The sequence below is a fragment of the Rattus rattus genome, chromosome 9 (assembly GCF_011064425.1).
Source record: "Rattus rattus isolate New Zealand chromosome 9, Rrattus_CSIRO_v1, whole genome shotgun sequence".
Taxonomy (NCBI): Eukaryota; Metazoa; Chordata; class Mammalia; order Rodentia; family Muridae; genus Rattus; species Rattus rattus.
This window is the reverse complement of record NC_046162.1, coordinates 25388005-25404061: the sequence shown is the minus strand read 5'-3', so window position 1 is coordinate 25404061 and position 16057 is coordinate 25388005. Positions and strand designations below refer to the sequence as shown.

The 16057-nt window shown below is 37.2% G+C and overlaps 1 protein-coding gene across 1 annotated transcript in view; it reads right to left on the bottom strand.

The window, feature by feature from the left end:
- Positions 1-16057, bottom strand: part of Gabrb2 (gamma-aminobutyric acid type A receptor subunit beta2) — a 206888-nt gene that overhangs the window by 89135 nt on the left and 101696 nt on the right. Inside the window, exon 6 of the mRNA XM_032913444.1 lies at positions 12572-12654. Within this exon, the coding sequence (XP_032769335.1) occupies positions 12572-12654 (83 nt within the window). The remainder of the gene's footprint in view (positions 1-12571; positions 12655-16057) is intronic.

Below are 16057 nucleotides of genomic sequence, written 5' to 3'. Positions count from 1 at the left end.
TAGTTTCTGTGACAGGTTGTGAGCCATAGAACATGGTAGTAGATATGAGCAACATGGGATGGCATATTCTTCCCTTTTGAAGAATAGGTGGCAAGAGATAAAGATGATTAGGCTACTAAATCATGACAAGTCACTTCTTGGTAGTCCATCAGTTGTCTCTGAAACAGTAATGGATCAGATTGTGTCTTACAGTAAAAGCATCATGTAGCCCTAATACCTAGGACCTAATTGTGTTGTCCTGGATAGTACATCATAATTACTGCAGAAGGCTGAGAAAAACTACAAATTGTGGGGTGCCATATTTATAACTCATTAACCTTGGAGCACTCAACCCTAAATGGAATGTCTCCCTCCCCACAGAGCTCAGGGAACCTGTTAGAAGACAGGGAAGAAAGAGTGTAAAAGACACTGGGGATAGAAAATAAGGCCATCTAAATCAACATGAGCAAAGCTCATATAAACTCAGAGATTGAAACAGCATGCACAGGGACTGCATAGGTCTGCACCAGGTCTTCTGTATATGTGTTATGGCTTCCAGGTTAGTGTTTTTATGAAATTTGTGAGTGTGAGAACAAGTGGGTCTCTGATTCTTGTGCCTTCTCTACAGATCTTTTCCTTCTATTGGTTTATCCTGACCGAATTCAATGCAGTAACTTCTTATTTTTTTCTTATTATATTTTGTATTGTTATAGTTTAATGTTCTCTCCTAGAAGCCTGTTATTTTCTAATGAAAATCCTTGTGGGAAGGAAGATGGAGAGGAACTTGGAGGAGCTGGAGAAGGAAAAATCCTATTAAGGTATATTACATGAGGAAAGAATCTGTTTTCAAGAAAAGGAAAACTCACGAATTAACTTACTAAGTAGCTGACTGACTAACTAATTAACTGACTACACAAGGCAAAAAGTAAGTTCAGAATTGTCTAGGAATGAAACTAAGTGGCCAAACCCTTGCCTCACTAGTTCAGGTCAATGGCTTTGACATCTACTACTGAAGACACACAAAGTGAATGTGGAAACTCTTCTAGCATGTATACTATCCCAGACCTAATCCAGGGTGAATCTGACAGGGCTTATGAGAGCTAGGCTTGGAACTTATTTCTTTCTGGTATGCAGATGTAGAAATGCTTTTCTGAGATCATAATCAAAAGACTATGCAAAAGCATTATGATGTTCTCTGTCTCATTATCATAGTAATAACAATGAGACTATTGTGAACCAGAAGAAAGCTAGTAGACTAGTTGTTGTAAGTCCTCCATTCTATAAAGTAGCTCATGTCTAGCTATAGTCAATAACTCTGACCTAGTTCTTGTAACCTCTATATACGATGGCTATGATTATTAAGGGCATATTCCATATTATATAATAATCATTTTTAATGTTATACATGATATGAAGCATGGCATATGATATGTACACCAAAGATGATAATGTCTTCATATGATTTAAAGGTAAATCAATGGAAGAGCATATTTTTGTTGAAAGCTTAATTGAATTCAAAGTTCATCATATTGCAAACATTAAAATGCTAACTTACTAGAAGTAAAGTAGCATAGCATCTCATAATTCCTGACACAAAAATGAAGTTAAAAGACACATTAGAGGAGTTTAGAAAGAAATGTCCATGAAAATAACATTCTGGGAAATCAAATAAATTGGAGCTTAGGAAAATTTGAATTTTTAAAGGCTGTATACTTGAAGATTCAATCAGTGGCCCAAGGTTTCACTTATTAAAAAAACCTAGGGAAAGATAAAAAGAGAAAATACAAATGGTATATAGATAGAAAAATCCAAAGGGCATGATAGGTGGGATAAAAAGAAAATGGCCAGAACCAGAGAGTCTTTTATAATACTTAAGGGAATGACCAACTCACAGCTATTTATCAATATAAAGAGAATATAGGTTACCAATATCAAAGAATGAAAAGGAACTATTAGCCCAGATCTCATGAGCATGAGTATTATGATAAGAAAATACAATTAGAACCTTTATGCAAATTTGATTCTTAAGGAAAAAAGTGTTTATTGAAATATACAACTTCCTCAAAATTTTGCAAGAAACGAGAAACTAATCTATTAAAAAACCCATAGCTATTAAACTATTGATTTACTAAAAACTTACTGAAAAGCAAACTTGGGCAAAAATGATTTTATGTGTGACTTTTATCATATATTAAGAAAGGAAGTAGAAACAGGCTCACTGGAAACTTTTTAGAAGACTAAGGGCCAGGACATCTGCTGAGGATAGCATGATCATTATTGTTACAATGCCGAATCCTAACAAAAGCTCATCCGAAAAGGAAAAAGCTACAATTTAAGGCACTCCCTGATACAAAAACTAACCAGGAAAACAACAGAGCATCACACTCAATAGCTGTTAAAGTGGTATTTAATCAAGATCTCTGGGAGGCATTGAATCTCAGACCCTGGGTTCTTTACAAGAAGAGCAGAGTGACAGAGATCTCAGAATATAGTTATATACTTATTAAAGTGTCTTATTTTATACAGTGTAGATATTTAATTTTGGTTTGCCTTTTATATCTTGATAAAATGTGGAAAACACTCTTAAAATTGATACACTCTGGCAATGAAGTTAATTTCAGTTTCAACAATTCCTGGTCTGGCTAAGCTTTTAACCATTGGTCTTTTTATCTTTAAAATAAGGTTTGACATGGTCCTGTTCAAGAGATTACCACAAAAAAACCCACGAGATGATCACGGAGAGGACTTAGTCAAAATACACAGCAAAGAGAGGGATTCTCGGTGGCAACTGCTAGTTTCCACATGTCAAATTAAAAAGGATGTCTTTGCTAATTTTAAGGATTTATTTTTGTTGTTGTTGTTAATGCGTCTTCACAATCCAAAACATTGAGCCAACTGTATCATTGATTACCTATAACCCCAAAACCTAAAAGTTGAAGCAAGAGATTGCCATGAGTTTAAGGTGAGCCTGGGCTACATAGTGAGTACCAGACAATCCTGAGGTATTGAGACTCTGTCTAGAAGAAGGAGAAAAAGAAGGAGAAAGAGGAGAAGGAGACAAGGAGGAGGAGAAGGAGAAGAAAGAAAAAGAAAAGGGAGGAAAAGAAAGTATGAAGAAGGAGAAGACAAGGAGGAGGAGAATGAGGAGGACAAGGACAAGGGGAAGCAAGGCATAACTAGTTAGGTAGCAAGGTCCTTACTTAAAGTTTAAAGCTGGGCAGAGCTGAAAGATATATTCACATCACAGATTTCCTGTGATTATAGCAGTTTGTATGCTCTCTTGTGTTTGTTATCATAGTACAATTATAATTGAAAATAGACAGTATCATTCCGTTCAGGACAGTTCATCCCTGATGTATGCTTCCTGATTCTGTTAATTTTATTATTTGGCAGTAAATTTTATTAAGTGTTACTCAAGCAGTATTTTATTGTACATATAAACAAATGAACTCAGCATTTATAACTATAATAAATATTTTCTTTAAACATGATTTTTAAGGGGCATTTAAAATCAATTAATTTGATACAGTGCCTTTATTTTGGTAAGAAATAAGTCTTTTATTTTCTAACTGTCAGAATAAATTAGGACTAGCAATCATTTTAGACCATGCATATATTGATACCAAGATACTCATGACAAATTAAGAGCCCTTTCCTAATACCAAGGCCCGAGGGATTAGAGAAACTTTTATTGCTAATATAGCTCTGTAGTACACTTAAAGTAGTATATGTGTGGAGAGACTTTCTGGGATTGCATTAACAACACTACACCTCGTTAGGTCTGTGACCTTTACTAACCCATTCCTACAGGGCTGGCATGCTAAGACAAGGCATTGAATGTAAGTTTTTCATATATTTAACGAATGTCCCATGAAGTATATATATCTAGTCCTAGATATTATGCAATTGTGTGTGTCCAAGGGAAAATTTAAATTAAATATCTAATCTTATTTAAGTCACCACCTATCAAATATACTGTGAGCAGGTAATCCAATACAAAGATAAATTATATGAGAGTATTATTTTAATTGCATCATTTTAATAAGGTCTCTTGATACAGTAAACTTTAAATAAATAAGAAAGTAGAATAGACAAATTTGCTGATTTTTATCACACAAAGTACTATGGGTGATAAAAAAAATGATACAGGATAAAATCCATCCTTTTAAAAGCTATCGTCTTTAGTTGCAAATAAATTAGGTAGGAAAATATTTATTAAACTGAAAATGAACATTATCACAGACAGGAGAGCAGTCCTATGGAATACATGATCAGAAGCAAAGTTCAGACTCATCATTTGTACTAAACTCAAGGGGCTGCGACATGGGCTACGGAGCACAGTGATATACACATACAAACTGTCACTGCTTTTCTCTACAGACTCAGTGCTTCTGGTTGTCTGTTCTCATGCTGAACTATACCTACAACTCTGAAGTATGTGACTGGTGGAATTCTGTCTGCATTCGCCTTCTAGTTGTAAAGCAGGGAGACGGTGAATGTCTGGCTTTTCAAGGGATGTGAATTCTACCATTATAGAACAGGATTATTCACTTATAAAGAAAAAGATGAAAATATCTAATGTCCTCTAAAAGCACACAAATGAGTAGATGGAATTTAATAAAGATGCAAATGCTTACGTGCAAAGTGGACTTTGTTAATTGCATTAGAGCTATAAGTAAGGAAGCTAATAATAAATGCAAAGGCTTAAAGGGATGAGCTATAACAGCAGACCAACGAGGTAACATCTAGTCTTAGATACTGCTTCATATTGGCAGTTGACTCACTGAGAACTGCATTCACCAGTTTACTTTGCCCTACAGTTTCAAGCAAGGAGATCTGTCAGTCAGGCGTGCTTGCTGAGATATGAATTCAGAGCTGGACTGAGTGGAGAGAGAAGTACAACTTACAGATTCTAGGGCATTAGCATAGATTATATAACGAGCGGGGGAGTTCTGGTCCAGTGGCTGAGTAGTAGCCCCTGTATTCATCAGATGGTCACACTAACCCGTGAGCAGCTGCTACTTTGGAAACAGAAGGCTGGGCTGCAATTCTGGGAGTCATATCAGAAATCTCAACCTAGTTTCTATTTCTCCAGTCCTGTCAAGAATTCTGTAAGTCCACTTAACCTCTTCTGCTTAAAACCTAACTGCACAGTTCTATTTGCTGCAACTAAATCTTAAACAATAAATTCACTTGCTAGCCTGTGTGTGCTTCTATCTAAATGTCCAATTATCTGTCTGTCTATGTATTTATGTATCTGTCTGTCTTTCTGTCTACACACACACACACACCACTCACCTTTCCAAAGGACTTATATCCTCATCTGTACAGATGTTATTAGAAGCTGCCACAGGAGATTGGGTGAAGTCAAGTCTGTGTCCAGACAGCATGGAACCACAATGCACTATTGGATATATGGTGATTCTTAATGCTTACGATGAAAACAATCATGATGTCACTAAGTAATAACCACCGGGTTGACTGTCACAGAGATCAGTACGGGCATAGGAAATAGAGTTGGAAGTCATCACGAAGACAGAGATTTGATTTTCAAAAAATAGCCATCTTTATTTAAGGCCCAGGAAAAGGGAGAACTCTTGGAGAGGTAATGCAGTGAGTCAAATGTTGGATGTGTCACACTGCAGTGGGCTGCAACTGTCAAATGAAAACAAAATACATCGTCTGAAAGTGCTGCAGGGAAGGTCTGTGGGTGTGCGGAAGGGTATAGCTTGGGAGGCCCACGTCATGGTTCCAATTTTTACCCTAAACACTAAGCCATCCACACCTGTGCCAGGTTTCCCTACTCCTGCCTGAGAGAGTATCAGCGGAAGGGCAACCAGGAAGAACGCCATCCCCAGCGTGACAGCAGCCTTGACACAGTTCCTCAGCCAAAACCAAACCAAACCACACCAAACCAAACCAAAGCAAAGCAAAGCAAAGCAAACCAAACCAAACGAAACCAAACCAAACCAAACTAAAACACCTAAACAAATGGGTTTGCTGTCCTCCCCTTCCCCCATAAAACCTGAACACTGAAGACCTGATTGCATTTGCAGAGGAGTCAGATGGAGAGCAGGAACTGGCCTAGTAGTAAAAACTTTAAGAGGGGGGAAGGCATCAGATTATAAAAGGTAAAGATGCTCAATGCCACTTTCTGGACAGAACATCAGTTCTGGGCAGAGCATCCTTTCTGAGTGGTGCATCATTAAACACTCAGTGTCCTGAGAGACCCAGAAACTCACTTTAGCCTTAAACAAGTGTTTCATTTGGAAGTCTGTACCTAGTAAGTCTTTCCCTAACCTGAACAGCTCTGTTTACCAATCACAGCCAGAGGAGGGTGTTACTCTGGGAGCCTCTGGCTAAGGATGAGCTTTATCATCGTTGACAGTTGCAGGCCACTGAGTTCAACGTGTTCACATTTGATATAATATTCACAACAATATTCTTGATATGTTACAAGATAAACGTCTAATAGGGGATCGATTCTATCACTAAGTCATGTTATCTTAAGTTGTTTAAAGTCCGGATGCCAAAAAAAAGCAGCTCTGATTCACATGAAAGTCTTCACTGATGCCAGTAGCAAAACCACCTACCTACCTATGGGGTGCCCTGTGGTGGGCAGGCAGCAACTCTGCATACCAGAAGCTCTGTAACCTTTTACTTTGCACACTGTATCAGGAAGAGCCTAATGATGGGCTGAGGTAAATGAAACGAATAGGTAAGACTTTGATTATGGGAGTGGAAGGCACTAATTTCCTAACACTGAACTATGCTTTATTGAGGTTTAACCCATTAGGATTAAAAAAACAGTGTTTTCCTTTGCAAAGATAACAATAATCATTTGAATTCTAATGTGCTTCAGGGTCCTTTCCATTTTCGTGATTTTTACATAAAGCAAAGACACCTGGAGGTATGAATGTAGAGTTTCATTCCTCTTCTCTGAGATCTGGTGAATATGACAGGTGATAAGGTTTGAGAGTAGAAAATCCTTGGCAGGTGCTGACACTTTATCAAACCGATACCCTGTGCTGCTCCATTACAGTGGGTACGAGTGTTTTAATTTTTACTTGTAATTACATTCTGTCTTCTTTTAACCCTATGTTTTTTATTAGAAAGGAGATGTCCACATGACCTGTGTAAATGGCTTCATCCGGGTAAAATTAGTGGGAAAAAGTGATATTGTAAAATTCTCAGCCTGGAAGGATGTATAGACCTCATGGAACAGAATCAAAATATATTAAATTTTATGTTTTCGGTGATGGGGATGTTAAAATTATATGGATCTACCCTATATTTTAGTATCTTTCAATAAATTTCTGTGTGATAAAAGAAATATCTTAGCTGTCTGCTCTGATCAATATGGAAGCTCCTAGCTACCCAGTGACCAAGCATATTGACATAAACATAGTGTAACCAATGAGTTGAATGTCTAATTTTATTTCATTTTGCTAACTATGAATTTAACTTTATATATCATATTGGAAAGCATGACTGTATAATATATTTGTAAATAGATGCACATGTATATGTGCATGATATTAAATTATTGTGTTTATTAATAGAGCTGGTCATATAAAGTTTTTGGTTTTTAATTTTTCTATTTTGTTTGGATATTTTATGTATTTACATTTCAGATGTTATCACCTTCCCCTCCCCTCTCCCATAACCCCTCTTCCTAGCAGGATCTATGAGGATGCTTCCACTCCCATGCACCCATTCCAACCTCAGTGCCCTGGCATTACCCTACGCTGGAGAAACGAGCCTTCACATGACAAAGGGTTTTTCCTCCTATTGATGCTGGGCAATGTCATCCTCTGCTACCTATGTAGCTGGAGTCATGAGTCTCTCCATGTGTACTCATTGGTTTGTGGTTTAGTCCCTGGGAGCTCTGGTGGAGTCTGGTTGGTTGATATTGTTGTTCTTCCTTTGGTGTTGCGAATCCCTTCAGCTCCTTCAGTCTTTTCTCTAACTCCTCCATACGGGTCCCCTTGTTCAGTCCAATGGTTAGCTACAACCATCCTCATCTGTATCAGTAGGGCCCTGGCAGAGCCTCTCTGGAGACACCCATATCAGGTTCCTGTCAACAAGCATTTCTTAGCATCAGCAATAGTTACTGGGTTTGGTGGCTGCATATGGGATGGATCTCCAAATGGGACTGTCTCTGGATGATCTTTTCTTCAATTCATTCCATTCTTTGTCCCTGTATTTCCTTCCATGAGTATTTTGTCCTCCCTTTTAAGAAGGAATGAAGCATCCTTTTTTATTTAAAACAGAAGTAACTATTTTAAAGTGAAAGGAATTATTGAGTGAAAGAGTTTTCTACCCAGGTTAAGACATACTCTTCACATCCAAGATGGTGCTTTCAAATGTTGCCCGAACTTAATAGCAGAAGAATTCAAGTTCAAATATCAAAGTCAGAAATAATATCTGCCCAATGTGCTAAAATTCTATCGATGCCTTTAGGACTTATCTATGGCCACTGGGGACTGAAAACTATTTGCCTGGACCATAGTCCAACAAAATATCAAACATAGCAAGGGTGGGAAGATACAGCCTTGCCTTCTGCAAGCCTAGATAAAATTCTAGAAACTATCAAACCCAAACAGCAATGCCAGCTGGATATTATGCAATGACTGAGTGATCATTTGCAACACTCTTGGCTTTTCTTGAATAAATAATTATAACTAGGCTTTACTGGAGTGGCAGAGGAATATATTAATTGAAAATAATTCAAGGATCATTTCAAATTCTGGGTAGTTTTATTGCTTTATGCATCTCCATTTCTCCCCATCCAGTACCGATATAAATAGTGATGAATACATTCTCTTCTATTGAGCCTTATGAGGAGGAGCAGACTCAAAGGGGCTAAGGTTATTTTTAAAAGAGTGCATATACCTAGAGTCTTAGCTAATTATGCATTTCTATGAGGAAATTTTGTGGAAAGGAAAACAAGTGGCTAAGTAATTGTGGGCAAGCACAAACATACATGTGCACACACAGAGAGAGAGAAAGAGAGAGAGAGAAAGAGAGAGAGAGAAAGAGAGAGAAGAGAGAGAGTGAGAGAGAGAGAGAGAGAGAGAGAGAGAGAGACTTGAAGCTTAGCAAGTAAGCAATCTTTTCCTAATCAACACCACTCCCAGTGGGATATGCAGATGGGCCGTGCATCCTTACATAAACCGGTACTGCCTTAACATCCTTTAATTAAATTCTTTCAGCTTTTGCTGGTGTCAAGTAACCCTCAACCCACAGCTATTTAGAAACTATTTAATCTCATCACTTTCCCAGTAAAATAATTTCTTCACACCCAGTAAATGGTCTTGCAAAATACAGCCACCCATTTGATTTTCACCAGCTACAATTGCCTAAAGCTTTTCTTTAACTTTTCTGACCTAAATTGCCTTTTGGCATCTTGTAGCACTGATATATTTTTCCCTCTAGGTCAGATACAGTCAAGATTTTTAAGAGGAAGTCTTGCAGTGATTATCGGAAAAACAACTCTCCTGTTCAAATGCTACATGCATCCCTCCCAGCTCCAGGGTTCCTTCCTCCAGATAAATGAGTCTACGCAAAGGCAACTCCGGTTTCTTCTACTGTGTCTTTAAGATGTCCGTTCTGTATATTGTTGACATTTTCTTCAGTGGTTGTAATTGCCAAATCTCTCTCATAAAGGGTTGTGTGTTTAATTAAGTCCAATATTATAGGGGTAATTTGATAATATCAATGGTAGGTGTTGTCTAGAGAATCATTAGTCTTTGTATGACACTGAAATAGTACCTTGTTTATCTCAGTATCTCTGAACATAATAGTATTGCATGGCCAGTAAACAATAATTCAAAGAATAGCAGCTGCTACTTGCCTAGTTCACTGAAGAAGCTATAATGACTCTCCTAGTTATATTCCAAAATGGCCCCCATCACTGTATCCCTTTAGTCCACCGACCCATCTGCTCACTGTCTCCTCTGTTCTAGGAGGATTATATCATAAGGTGATGCTGACCTTGTAGTAGTCATGACCTAGATAGTCCATACTGACCACCTTCAATTCTCGAAATAGATTTTATGGTTTGTTCTAAGTATCATTTGTTTAACTTAAATAATTAAGTACTTTATCCTACCAACATTATTTAATTTATGAATATTATTTAATTTATTATTTGCATTTTATTCTTTCCATTATGTCCATAAGCCTGCTTAGCTGCTTAGCATGGTAAGTAATTAGTGTTCAATGAGTGTTTAATGAAGAAAGTAATTATTGAATGAATGGATGGATGGATGGATGGATGGATGGATGGATGGATGAATTCATTGTTCATGCTCCCTACTCCAAACATTCTAGAGACAGGTTATGCCTTTTTACTGAATCAGGATATTTGTTGTCAACATGTTGAGAGATCATCATAATTTAACAATAGTATTGGGGCCATTTTGAATTGAGAGCTAAGAAGAGAAAAGACAGGAGGAGAAAAAAAAGGTGGGGAAGAAAGGGAAGAAAAGGTGGATAGAAGAAGGAAAAGAGAGTCTGATGGTTCCCCAGGCTTCCAAAGGAAACAACTGACTAAGGTGGATATGACGAGGTGTCAGGTACCATCTATAAACCACTTGTTTATGGGATAGAACTTGAGCACATTCAGCAAAACGTAAAAAGTAAAAAGGCTTTCATATCCTATGCATTCTTAAGACTGCATCAGATTACATTTTCTACAAGGATGATTAGCAGTCTGGATCAATCTATAAGTACCAATTCATTTTTAGAACAGACCATTTAGAATGGGAAATTGAGAAAAGGGATGACAATCTGGTCATCCAATATCAGTGTCTTTCCTAAGACATAGCAATGATTTATGATTACATCAGCAAGCTCTTCAGATTCTTTAAGGGCTACAGGATACTGGAGAGACACCATTTTTACCTATTTGATTCTGTTTCCCTAGGTATAAATACAGAAATATTACCAACTACTTCATTTCGCTGGGCAACTAGAAATAGAAATGAAAACCGTAAATTGAGATAATGTATTATGTAAATTTAAAAGTTGCAATTTAACCCTTGAGTATTACCTGTTTCTGCTGATATTCCTTCTTTAAAACAAACCAGATTTTTTTGTTTGTTTTTTGGGGTTTTTTTGTTTGTTTTGAGAATACAACAAAGAACTTGAAGTAAGATCATTATAATTTCTCCATCCTTTCATAAATATGATTTTTTTATGAGTCCAGTAAAATGTTACCTCCAAAAACATAATAAAATAAAGTGTCAGAAGCGAACTTTTTTCTGAGAAATCTTCCCACTGAGCATCTGAAACTGCCTAAGGATTTGGTCTTTGAGCAGTATTGTACCATAAGTTAAGCACATGGAACACACCATGCCATCTCAAAGATATTTACATAAAACTAATCATTGAATTCCTATAGGCCAGCTAAATTTAACTAGTTTTATAATGCAAAAAACCAATTTGGGAATAATGATGAGTTAGAATTTAAGGGTGCAATTAGTTTCTTTATAAGCATGTGTAAATTTAATTACCCCTAGAGCTGTCTTTTTAAAATGAGTACAAATATGCACAAGGTTTCATAAATGCTCTCTGTCTGCTCAGAGCAGTGCTGGACTCACACTGCTTGCCATAGCTAACATTTTTCTCAAAGGCAGGAAACATCTCACAGTCCAGCTACTTGGTGTACTGAACACTGAGTTAAAATTGTCTACTTCTAACTATGGACTGGGATAAAATACAAAAGTGTTTCAAAGCATTTGTGGGGGAAAAAAGCAGACTCCAGCTTCTTCTTTCCCTTAAACCAGCTCTTTGTGATGTCTGCAATGCAGAAAGATTACAGAATCAACAATTTAGCCCCTCTTCCAGCAGGGCAGATGACAAATTCATTGTCATGAAATCCATGGTGCCAAAAAGCAAACACATTACAAAACAGATTAGTATCATAAATAGAATAAACATACAGACCTAAATGCTTGCGTGCACACACACACACACACACACACACACACACACACACACACACACACACACACACACAAAGTCTGGCTTACTGTATGGCCTTTGGCCTTCTGCACAAAGCTAAGTTTCTAGCACTGACAATCCTGCTTCAAAGCAAAATCAAGCAAACAAAATCCATAGCCCGACGGACCTTCATAACACAATCAGTCTTCATGCCTCCATCCGACATTAACTTATCAACTATAGGGGATAGCATTTATTAGTTTCAAGAACAACTGGGGGACATTTTATCACATGCTGTCACCTTTACATTTTCCCCCCTCAGGTTTGTCTTAACCCTTTCCACCAATTTCATACTTCAAATGCTTGACTAGCCTGTGATTTCCTTCCAGAGTGTTAGTACTATTTTGATTGATAAATCACACTTTTCACTTATGTTCCCCAGGATTTAGAGGTGGATGTAAGAAGGTGGCAGCATTAAGGTGGGGAGAAGCTGTTTGAAGTTGTTTGCCTGTTTTAAATTGCAAATACTCCTCTAGCAACTTTGCCAAGACCATTGATTGAGGCATGATCCTGCTTAGAAAGCCTGTGCCTGAGGTGAACCTCAAACCAGGAGGTCAGCCCAGCTGGATCCACAGACACTTACAGCTTTCGATCTCCAACGTGCAGTTTTGTTCATCCAGTGGATACCGCCTTAGGTCCATCATGCAGGCAGCTGTAGTTGTGATTCTAGAAGAGAAATGGCAATATGAGTTGTTAGTACTTAAAGCCAAGTGCAGAAGAGTAGAAACAAAAACAACAAACAAACAAAAAAATGCCCTCTTAGAGACTGAATCCTCAGTTGAGCATCCACACAGAGAGTGATCATCTTTCGAAAACCATTCTTCTTCACAATGCTTCTGGCTTCTGAAGAGAGTGGACTATTTAAGTCTCCGATGGGTCACTAATGACTTGAACCCAAATCAACCAGATGTGTTTCAAAGGTAATTCTTTCAAGTCTCCAGAACGCCTTTGGGGTGAGGTTGTTCTAGCTGTATCTCAGGTCACTTGGGTGGTGGCAAACATTTCAATGACTCTCACATTTTGCTTTACTTAATCCTTTTGCACAATGCTAAAGTCTAATCTTCTACCAACCTTACTTTAGAGCCATCATTTTTCATGCTTAAAAAATCACACTGTACTTGGTAAGCATCCTCATTAGCAGACAGCACACATTAGCTCTCTATGCCTGATCTATGCCTGATCATTTTGTTCTAAATAATCTGATGTTCTCTTGGCTACTTAGAAAGACAACAAAGAATGGAAGTTCATATTTTTGGATTTGACCAACCTACTTTTGCGCAATGGTGAGGAGCTCAGAGCTCATTTAGAAGTGGAAAAATGAGACAGACCTCTATTCTGGAGGAAAGAGTCTAGACTACACTTTCCAAACTCTACCTCTATCATGTGGAACTAAATCAAGAATCCATGTAGCCTCACTTCAGGAAGATACTTGGGTGAATCTGACAACCCAAGGCACAGACTGGAAATGTGTAATTGGTTATTCATAATGAAGTTTCTTAATTTTAGTTTTCTTTTCTTTCGTACAAAAATGCTTCCCAGGGAAGGTTTCTTGCTGATTTCTCCCTTTATTTAGCGAGTCCTGCAGGTCACTCTGCCTCAATTATCTACTACCCCACTTTCTCCTATGAGTCTGTCCCCATTGCTTCCCCTATAAGTCAGTGCAGGAGCTGGGCCTTAGACCTTTCCATTTGTGTCCCTAATTCTATCATGCACACAAAAATATAAAGTAGATCTCATCTGTTAAAAATATAATGACTATTCTAAGAGAATCTAAACTCTGACTTTGTCCGACTCTTTCTCACATGTTTTGTTTCTCTTCTTCTTTCCCATTAGCTTCTTCTATTGTGTTTTCTCACAATGTCTTTCTGCCCTCACCTTTGTTCTCTATGTCTACAGCATGCATCCTTCCCCATCAGAGAAGCTCTTTCTGAACAGCCTATCCAGGGTGACTGTTTTAAGTCATGCTCTATCTTAACTTCCTGTTCACTGCTGTCAAGCAATTACCACAATCTGGAATTAGCTTGCTAATTGTTCTCTCAAGAGAGTCCTTTTTTTTCCTTTCAATAAAATTTAAGCTGCTTATGGGCATAGACTCTGTTCAATTCAGTGCAAAGGCATTCAATAAATATCGGCTGAATGAGGAAAAAAATAATTTATAATGAGGCAACCAGATGGATTTGCTCATTATAAGTCTTTGCATGTGGAAGACTATTTTATTGCTTCACCTCTGTTTTGACTGAAAATGGTACTGTGCCTTAAGTTAGAGATGTTCCTTTTGTAGGGTTAACAATAAATGGAATCTAATCAATTTAAATTACATGAAGAATATTATTTTAAAGTTATTTAATCAATTTGACTTTTACAGCTTTCAATGAGATTTATGTTGCACTCAAATTCTACAAATTACATTAAAGTTAATATTCACATTTAATAATCTGGTAACATGGTACTTGGATGGATTTTTTTTTCTTGGCCCACTGTTTCCTCTTAGAATTTTGCGAGACTTTATAGATTGATACACTCTGAATTGCCTCTAACCTACAGATTACAAAGGGAAATTAAATTTAGGAAATGGTAGACATACTATCCCCGAGTGCTGTTGTGGAAAGTCGTTAACTGGATTCCTCTCCCCAGAAACTAGATGAAATGACATACTTAGTCTGATAAACCAATACAAAAGACAAGACTGCTACAGGGACATAACTATAATTTCAAAAAAAAAATGGGAAAAACAAGTACTGAAAGCAAGCTGTGTAATTGAGGTGAAATTTGTAATTGATACTACAGCTTGTAGTTCACAGCTCTGCTGATACATATTCATAGCAATTAATAACCATGAACTATACTGTATAAACTAAGAAAAACAAACCCACTGAAGCTCTTAAAAAGGCAATGTGTTTTCTTCAGGTTTTAAAAATACAGTGGAAGGAGAGATGACTGACACCGTAGCCCTGTTAGCAGAATGCTCACCTGGCATGTATGAAGCCCTAGGTTCAATTCCCAGTACCACATAAAACAGGGCTTGTAGCTGAAGAATCAGAAGTTTAAGATCAAGTATAGTAAGTTTGAGGCTAGATTGGGGTATACAAGGCATAGTCTAAACAGCAGCAGCAAAAGCAACAACAACAGAAAGTAATTTTTTCTTATGATATTCATTTATTTGTTTTACTTTACTTCTGTTTTTAGCATTATAACACAGAAAGCTAGCAGATCCTGTGGCCATTTTATATTTAATATTTGTAGTATGGGTCTTCTATTGGAGTAAAGTCAAAACTCTGGGACTAGAAGGATCCATTTTAAATCTTGATCAAGTGCACAAGGACTAGTCACCCCTCAGATAATTTACTAGCATTGTTCGCCTACTGGAAACATTTGCCGACCAAGCTGGCTGTAGGATGATAAATGGGAGGCATGTATAACACAAAAAGTGCTCTGCAACTTTTGTATTAATCTGCGATGAGCAGATATCAAGACAACTCATTTCACTGATGAGGAAATATAAATACCCATGTGTGTCCATTACCAGTAAAGCAGAACCATAACTATGAATGTAATAGTGATACCATATAAATATATGACATTGTTATATATGGGTGTGCATATCATAAATCTAGATATTTCCCAAGTGCCCACAGAGTTCAGGAATTATATGTTTTGTCTTAATTTGGATTTAAAAGATATGATCCTGACATATGTCACTAACTCACAATTAAAATAATAATAAATCACCAAACAAAACAGAGAAGCATGATCCAGTGTGAACACTGATTGACAAATTAAGAATTTTCAGGTGATGGTTATTAAGGAACAAATATAACGCATCCTAGAATTCACACATAAATTTAATAATCAAAACCATTTTAGTGAAGAAAGTATCCTGTTATGACTATCATTCAGAAAAGGCCAGTGGCAAGCATCTATGCCTGTTTTATTCATAATAGGGCTGAGGTTCACAGCGGTGCAACAGATACAACTTCAGTTCTAATGAATATTCTGAGCACTATTAATGAGCCTTAAATCACTCAACAGTATTACTAGATGTCTTTGAAGAGAGGCTTACAAGCGGTTA